This window comes from Gorilla gorilla, chromosome 1 (assembly GCF_029281585.2).
Source record: "Gorilla gorilla gorilla isolate KB3781 chromosome 1, NHGRI_mGorGor1-v2.1_pri, whole genome shotgun sequence".
In the NCBI taxonomy this organism is placed as follows: Eukaryota; Metazoa; Chordata; class Mammalia; order Primates; family Hominidae; genus Gorilla; species Gorilla gorilla.
Window position 1 is genome coordinate 238,689,373 of NC_073224.2, and position 8,446 is coordinate 238,697,818.

The 8,446-nt window shown below is 63.9% G+C and overlaps 1 protein-coding gene across 1 annotated transcript; it reads right to left on the bottom strand.

Moving 5' to 3' along the window:
• Positions 1-445: 445 nt before the first annotated feature.
• On the bottom strand, positions 446-7,871 carry TNFRSF14 (TNF receptor superfamily member 14). Its single transcript, XM_004024518.4, has 8 exons — positions 7,536-7,871; positions 6,435-6,543; positions 5,800-5,925; positions 4,283-4,438; positions 3,547-3,637; positions 2,446-2,588; positions 1,379-1,410; positions 446-1,127 (listed from the first exon to the last, which is right to left on the bottom strand). The coding sequence occupies exons 1-8, from the start codon at positions 7,602-7,604 to the stop codon at positions 1,002-1,004; spliced, it is 852 nt and encodes a 283-aa protein (XP_004024567.3). The 5' UTR covers positions 7,605-7,871; the 3' UTR covers positions 446-1,001.
• Between the last annotated feature and the right edge of the window lie 575 nt (positions 7,872-8,446).

Below are 8,446 nucleotides of genomic sequence, written 5' to 3' on the forward strand. Positions count from 1 at the left end.
ACCTTCAGATGTGGGGAAAGGGGCCTCATCCCGAGCATTAAATGAATGTGTGGCTCAGAGGCCTGGTGAAGCCCCTGCCAGCGGGACCTGGGCTTGGCGGGTTCCCGGAGCAGGTGGAGAGGGCTGGGCACAGCAGGCGTCACTGATACTGGGTTTCTCAGTGGACACAGCTGGGAAGTGTAGGTCAGATGTAGATCTGGGGTTTTTACTGGGCAAATCTGACACCATTTGAGCATCAGAATCCACAGCAATAGCCTCAGACGGAGCCACAGAGGTCAGGAGAGCCCACTGAGAGCGCAGCTGTTGGGATACGAAGAGGCAGCCAGGGCTCCTCTCTGGGTGGAGTGAACCCCCAGGCATGATGGGAGGAGGGCAGGGGTCCCCCAAACAGCCCAGCAGCCATCCTGGAACTCCTTGTTCAGCAAGAAACACCAGGAGGTGACAGTTTGAGGAGAAACAAGATATTTACATCCTCCCACAGCATCTCCCCAAATACACTGTTTCATGACAAATAGAAAACAGGAGCCGAATTCAAATCCAATTTAGAAAATCACTTCCGATGTGGTATCCACTTAACACCACACTGCGGCCAACCCAGTCCAGCCTTGGCCGTGAGGCAGTGCCCGGGGCCTGTCCTGCTGAGGCCACAATAGTCAGACGCGCAGACAGCTGGGGTCTGAAGGGCCCTCTGGGCTGGCCCAGGAGGGCTGGGCGTGTGGTCTGTGAGCGAGGGGCAACTGGCGCTCTTCCTCAGGACTCTGGGGAGCTCAGGCCACAGCAGAACAGAGGCCCCAGGCCCTCACTGGCCCATGGGAATGGCACGTGGCGTCCCCAGCTCTACCCCAGCAGGGGCCCCACCTCTCCCCCCACTGGAGGAGACGGAAGCCAGCCCAGGGCGGAGCCCCCAAGCCTCCGGGCTCCGCTGGTTCCGCCAGGTGGACAGCCTCTTTCAGCAGTCGTCGCTCCAGCTATCTCTGGCGTCGGGGTGCAGAGTCTGTGGGTCAGTGGTTTGGGCTCCTCCCCGTGAATGCGGGTATTGTCTCCTCCACGGCCACCGTGGTGACGTCCGGAGGGGCCTGCAGGGCCTCGATGACTGTGGCCTCACCTTCTGCCTCCTGTCTTTTCCGCTGCGGGCACACGAATCGTGGAGACCCTGCCTGCTCAGGCCCCCCTGGGACTCCAGGTTCTCGGGTTCATTTTACTGCTTTCAGTTTGAAGGGGTGGGTTCTTTCCTGAGCTACCGTGGCTGTACTTGAAAGACTCAGGACCCTCAGAGAACTGGGAGCCCCCACCATGTACACCAGAAACACCAGCCCCAGTGGGGAGGGGGGAGGGGGGAAGATGGAGGGGGGAGAGAGAGGGGGAGGAGGATCAATACCTGGACGGAGACGATCACCTTGACTACATCACCTGCAATACACAGACACACAGGTCAGGGAGGGGCAGTGTCTGATCAGGGGACACAGGCTCATGGCAATGGTCTCACAGCGGTGGCGGAGGCACAACTCCTGCTTCTCCCTGGGAGACCGTCCCCAAGGGACTGACCCTCTCTGAGAGCAGAGGAGGCCAACTGTGTTGGGACTGCTAGCCCAGCCTGTCCCCAGGAGGCCCAGCATGGGTGATAGGACTGGGGGCGCCTGGCCCACCTCCCCAGCTGAGGCCCCCAAGTGCATAACTAACCCTAATTCAACCGTCATCTATGGGAGGCGAACAAGTGCTTCACAGTGGAGAGGCCCTGCCCACCATACCAGCAGGTGCCCAGTTGGGTGAGACTAAGCTGCTGCCCGGCCTACCCTAGAGCCTGAGGCCCCGAGACCTCCCCGCATTGGAGGCCCCGGGTGAGGATCAGGTGGCTTTGCTGCCGCCTGGCTGGAGGATGGGGCTGACTTTCCCTTCGGACCTCAATGCTTAGAAGCTGCGTCCCTGGGGGCTGTGCACAGGGCTCCCAGGGCCACAGCCGGGTCCACACAGCAGGGTCAGTGCCCAGGAGGCCAGGCACAGCACAGGTGCCCAGACCAGGGCGGATAGGTGGATGAATGAATGAATGAATGAATGGCCTTACTCTCCTCAATGAGGACAAAGCCTTGTCCCCAGCAGGGCGGCTGTTGACCCTCAGCCCAGAGCTTCTCCCAGCTGAGCAGAGCCTGTCCTGCTCCCCACATCCCACAGGGGGCAGGCAGGAGCACACGGTCATAGAGTGCGTGGGCAGGGGTGGCTGTGGGCTCCACGGTCAGGTGTCCCACCTTCCCTTCCCCCAGGGAGGCCAGCTGACACCTGGGCTCTTGCCACAGCAGAAAGCCCACCTGCCCCAGCCTGCAGTGGCTGCCCTGGGAGGAGCCGCGGATCCTGGAAAAGCTCTGGGGCCACCTCCCAGGCTTGGGGTAACAGAGCTCCAAGAGGCGACAGTTGGGGACGTGAGCCCTGATGGGGCCGCCGTGTGCTCACCCCTTGGCTTTCTTCTTTTCACACATATGATTAGGCCAAGTGTGGAGCAAACAATGACGATGACGAGGCTCCCTGAGAGAAACCACCATACCCAGTGGGAGCTGCTGGTCCCAGGTCCGGCTTTCGTCACCAGCCAGCTGCACCTGCGGGAGTGGGGCCGAGGACGTGGGAGAGGCAGGTGCAGCGCCCGGTGTTCACTCAGCCCCAGGGAGCCTCCCTGGCTCCCAGGGCCCCAGGCAGTGAAGACAGGTCCCAGGGAGGCTGGGCTGATGGCAGCTCCAGGATGAGACCTCAGAGGTCTGTCTGACTTTTCCAAGCTCGGCTATGGGGAGGTGGAGAGAAGGAAGGAGGAGAAGAGAAACAAGGAGAGACTGGGCAAAGGAGACAGGACGGCAGAGGGAGAGGGGAGAGAAGCGGAAGGCAGCCAGCAGTGCAGAGACCCCAGAGCACGGGAGACCAGTGGCAGACAAGGACAGAAGGTGGAGGGAGAGCCAGTGTCGGGACAGAAATGGTTAGAGCTGGAGACGGACAGGACTGAGCTGAGGCCAGAGGACGAGGAGGGCAGAGCAGGATGGAAGGCCCCACCGCCCCCTCCCTGGGGCAGCCACCCCTGCCCCATCCCAGGCTCTGCTGGGGGACCCCAGCTCCTCCCAAGAAGCTCTGGAGTCTCAGGTCAGTTAGGGGCCCAGCGCCAGCATTTGAAGGTGCCCTCCCGTAGGCGGACAAAGAGCAGAGTGCTCACTTTCCCCAGCCGCTGAAGCCCAGGGGCCCTCCCATGGCCCTGACATTCAGGGACACCCACAGCCCCAGGGGACAGGGGCTCTGGAGGCAGCCTCCCTCTGGGCCTGCTTCTGGGAAGGCCCATCCTGAGCCTCCAGGAAGCTCAGATCTGATGAGGCTTTGTCTGGGCCCATGGAAGGGGTTATCTGGGGCACACAGGCTTCAGCCCTGCAGCTCTCCTGGACGCAGGCATGTGACCAGGGTGCCGCTCAGGGTGGGACCTTCAAGCCTTTCTGCTGGAGAAGACGGTCATCTCCCAGGGAAGCAACGTGGAGCCCCCTCCCCAGGGCACAGAGCTGGGCCTCCCCCAGGTTCACTTACTTGGTCTGGTGCTGACATTCCTCCAGGGTCCCATTGGGAGAGAAGGTCCCCGGGGGGCAGTTCTGACACAGGGTGTCCTGACTCTCGGTGCCTGAGAAGAGAGGGACGGACAGAGGGGGCTGAGGGCACCAGGCCGGGAGGGGGCTGGCGGCTAGGGACTGCTTGTCTGTGAACTTCTAGACCTGGGTGCTCTGCGGGTGATGGGAGGACCAGCGGGGAGGGGCAGGCTCCCTGTCCAGAGTCTTGGAGGTGAGGCCTGGGGTGGTGGCTCTGGCTGTCCCGGCCTTGAGTAGCTGGGATCTCATGAGTCCCGGAGTCCCTCTGTGTCCACATCCTGCAGTGCTGTGGGGGCTGCCCAGCCAGGTGCAGGCCAGGGCTGGACACTTACTCCTCCTAGACTTAGCTTGAACAGTGGCATTAACCATGGTCACTCCCATAAACCCAGGCTCCAGACCTGGGGCCCGAGAGTGAGGCCTGGGGACTGGGAAGTCCCAGAACCCCGAGGTGGAGCAAACTGGGATGGCCCTTCCCTGCCCCCTCCCCTGCCTCCATCACCTGTTTCCCACCGGGCTGCTTCCAGGACAGGGCTGAAGTGGGTGGGCCTGGGGCTGGCCAAGGTTCTGTCTCACCAGGGCCCCTGGGCAGGCCATGCCGTCGAGGAAACCTGGGGCTCCAGACAGCGGGGCACTGGGGACCAGGGTGGAAATGGGAGGGGTGTCTGCTACCCACCGCTTACCTCCCTTCTGCACCCTCTGGCCCGGGCTGGAGGTGGCGTAAGCGCGGCACGCGGCGCAGTGGTCCCCGTCCTGGACGATGCAGAAGTGGCCTGGGCTGCAGCCACACACGGCGTTCTCTGTCCTGGAGCAGTTCCGGCTCGCGCGCAGGCCCATGGCTGGAGTCCAAGAGGAGGGGCTGAGAGGGGTACGTGGAGGCCGGGACACCATCCGCAGGCCAGGACAGCATCCACAGGCCAAGGACTGCTGCCAGGGCGCCCTGCCAGGCTGAACCCCTGGCTCAGCCAAACGAGGTGCCCGGAGGTACCCAGCATGGAGGACCTGAGGCCGGGAGGGACACCAACGGACGGCAGAGCTGCGTGTGGGACGAGGGCTTTCAGGAAGGTCCTGGGAGGGCTTCGTTGATGGGAGAAACCAGCCTTCTGCCCAGATGGGCAGGACGCCGAGCTTGCACTGTCAGTTCCAGGCCAGGGTCCCTCAGGCAGGTCCTCGCCCCATGTGCCCACCCAGACACCCACCCCTCAAATGGGCTTCCCATCTGTGCAAACCAGGCCATTCCAATGGCAGAGGCAGGTCGGGTGAGAGCCCCACTTCTTCAGGTACTGGTGGAGGCGGGGTACAAGCTGGGCCTGGGCCCCTCCTGAGGGCAGCCTCACCTGCCACCTGTGCCCCCACGTCCTCAGCCCAATCAGACAGGTGCTTTCACAAGAGGGGAGGGGCATGGAACTGGGCATGCAGGTTGAGGTGTGAGCCCCAAATCCCAGCCTACATGCATGAACCCCCAAAGCACTCCAGCTTCCTCTTCTGTTCATGGCTAGCCTACCTGCCCTGTGCCTCCCTGTAGGCTCAGGCCCTGCCCCCAGGTGTGCCGTCAGCCCTGTCCTGCAGGTGCAGTCCTGCCTGGCCCCAGGGAGCACTGGCCATGCTGAGCCTGGCATGAGGCTCCAAAGGGACAGAGCCATTGGCCGCATGGACAGGCTCTGCGCTCAGCAACTCAAAGGACACCTCTGGGTCTAGCTCCCCTTTCTGTCTGCCTGGACTCAGGTGGGCACCAGCCTCCAGGTGACCTCTTCCCCTGAGGTCATGGGGGGAACCAATATCTGGAGGAGAGAGGGACAAGAAGCCCTGTGGGGAAGCAGCAGGCCCGAGTGCCAGCCGGAGAGTCCCAGCACCATCCCATTCCACTTTGCAGCTAGGGACGTGGGCACAGGAGAGGTCTGGGCACCCACCCAGGGCACCAGAGGAGCCAAGGACGAGGGCTAAGGGTCAGTCGCCAAGCTCAGGATGGCCCACCTGGCGGCCCACGTGACAAAGTGAGAGGTAAGACAGAGGTGGACGGGGGGCCGGAGGCTGACCTCAAGGCGTCCCCTGCAGGGTGCATCCATGGAGATGGGGTTGGGACCTGGCCTGGCGCAGCCGGAGCCTTCCTGGGGCACTGTGGCCATGGAGAGAGGGTACAGGGTGCGGGGGCATCCAGGCTGCCCAAGCGGAGGCCGGGCCGGCTGTGCTGGCCTCTTACCTGGGTCACACATTTGGCACTGCAGACACTTGCTCAGGCCATTGAGGTGGGCAATGTAGGTCCCCGGAGGGCAGGGTTCACACACTGTGCCCGTCAGCTCCCCGCAGGCCTCCTTCACACGATAACCTGCCGCCCAGAGAGTGGGAACTTCGCAAGTCTGCGGGAGGCCCCTTCGGGAGCCCACCCATCACTCCACCTGCGCCCAGAGCCCAAGCAGGGAGACACCAGCTAAGGGGACTCAAATGGCCCATGAGCCCCACGGGACACAGCAGCCCCATCAGCCATGAGCAGAGCTGCTCTGGGGAAAATCGGAAAGTTCTGGAAGCACATGGGGCCTCCTGGGACACCTGGCCCGGCTCTGGTATGTGCCCCCTGAGCCCATGTCTCTGGCTACGGTGGGCCAGCCACGTCTCTCAGACCCACCCCCTGTGCAGTGTGACTGTGAGGGTCCCCCAGGGTGAAGAGTCCAGGCTGCTGGCCTGGGGGTCCTGCCCTCACTGTCTGCACACCTGGCCCCAGGGCTTCATCACACCCATGGCTGTGGGGGCAGAGAACACAGGGGTGTCTGGGGCAGAAGGGGGCAAGAGTGTCTGCCCTCGGCCCACGGAGCTGGCCCGCCAAAGGGCTGCACCTACCTGGACTGCACTTGGGGCAGCACTCAGAGCCCACCGGGTACTCGTCCTCCTTGCAGGATGGCAGAGCTGGGGCGTAGCAGGGGGCTCCCAGGAAGGTGAGATACAGCACCTAAGGGGGTCAGGACAGGCGTTGGGAGATGCCCTGGCTGCCCCGTGGGCTCTGCCAGGCTTGGACCCACAGCCTGAGTCTCCCTCTGTGCAATGGGGAGGAGCAGCAGTGCCTGGTAGAGAGGACAGAAGCGGGCCCCAGGCCAGGCTCATGGAACAACCTTGCCGACCGCTGGAGCCCAGGATCGGGTGGGGACCGCCCCTCCTCCAGCCCTGATGACCCTGCCTGGCAGCGTGGAGCCCTGGGAACTGGAACTCTGCCTTCGCCAGGGACCCCACACCCCACACCTGGGAGCATTGAGCCCACTGGGCAGACAACCTGCCGGCCCCCCTGCTGGCCTAGGCTGGACCTGCTGACCCCTGAAGAGCCAGCAGGGGCAGCCAGGGATGTGCCCCAGGGGCTCACAAGCCAGACAGTGGGTGACAGGCTGATCAGGGCCACATCGGGGAGGGTGGCTCTGCCGTGGCCTCGTTCCTGGGCTGGCTGATGGGCAGTCGGGGGCCCCTGATGGGGAAAGTGCCTGGACAGGCAGGAGTGCCACATGAGCATGGAGAGTGTCCCTACCCCGCCCACCTGGGTCCAGCCCCCTGCTGCACACTGATCTTATCACCTGTCACCAAGGTCGGGGCTGCCGGGGAGTTGGGTCACCTGCTCCAGAGCCCCGCCCAGAGACGCCCAGAGACACCCAGCCCCCAGAAGTGCCCACATCCGGCCAAATAGGGGCTCACCAGCTGCCCGTGGACGGAGTGGTGAGTGGGGGACACACACAGGAGGAGGTCTGCTGGGTAGGGCTGTGGCTCTGCTGCTCACCCCACTGTGGTGAGCCCAGTGCTGGGGGTCTGGGTTGACCCGAGAGCCCCGGGCAGCAGGGGACGGGCTGGACGCAGGAGCCAGCCACGGCCAGGACAGGGGCATGGGGAAGAGATCTGTGGGAGGCCCTGGGGTCAGAACTGGGATCTGCGAGCAGACGGGGAGGAGGCTCGGGGGCTCACCAGCCTCAAGACGTCGGTTTTGGGGGTGGATCTCCAGGGAGGAGGCCCCCAGTCTCCAGGAGGCTCCATGCCTCAGGCTCAGACCGGCAGCTCGGGAACCCAGCTAGCAGGACGAACTCCAGCAGAGGAACTCAGCGCCATTGCTGCGGCTGTGGGCCAGAAGAGAAAGAGAAAGAGAAAGAGAATCCGCCTGGGTGTGATAAGCTGTGCCTCAGAACCCGAGCAGCAGGAGACTGGGCAGCAGGGGGTGTCTGGCAGCAGAGAGGGGCTCAGGCCTGCTGAGTGGAGCAGCGCTGGGGGACACAGGTGGGCCCTGCGGGAGGCAGGAGCTGTCCAGGCAAAGCCGAGGGGAAGGGCCGGTGTGAAGGAGGCGCCCGATGGGAGGGGCGAGTTCTCCCCCTGCACCGTTCCAGTCCACTCCGGGTTTCCTGTAGGAGGGGGAGCCCCCCAAAGTCCATGTGTGTTTCCCCACCTCACTCACACACTCAGGGACCCTCGGCTGCTCCCCGTGGCGCTGACTGACATTTTTGCCGAATAAAGGGGCCCTGTGGGTTTCCTGTTCCCATCTCAGCTTCTGCTGAACAGGGTAAACTTCCCTTCCGAATAAAACCACCAGAATGCGGTCTGGCCAATTTCAGTCACAGGCCCACCAGGCCTGTGTCCCTGTGTGAGGGGGTGGGAAAAGCCCAGAGCGCCCCTACCCGTCCCCTGGGAGGGGTGGAAGGGCAGCTCTTGCTCCCCCTGCAGAGACGCTGCGCGGACTGGGAAGGCTGCCAGCCTCGCCCGGTCTCCCTGTGGACCCTGCCCTGACCCCACCCCAGCTTCCTGGCTCCCTGCACCCCACTGGGCTTCCCTGCCCCACAGAGCCTGGTGGTAGGGAGACCTCTGGATGGAGACAGCCCACAGCCCCG

What these genes read in the sequence shown, in the direction of transcription:
- TNFRSF14 (XM_004024518.4), bottom strand. Translation starts at nt 7,604, where the DNA reads ATGGAGCCTCCTGGAGACTGGGGGCCTCCTCCCTGGAGATCCACCCCC. An exon ending in GAATGTCAGCACCAGACCAA is followed by an intron (nt 2,589 to 3,546) that starts GTAAGTGAACCT and finishes CCACTCCCGCAG; the next exon opens with GTGCAGCTGGCTGGTGACGA. An exon ending in AGGTGATCGTCTCCGTCCAG is followed by an intron (nt 1,128 to 1,378) that starts GTATTGATCCTC and finishes GTGTGCCCGCAG; the next exon opens with CGGAAAAGACAGGAGGCAGA.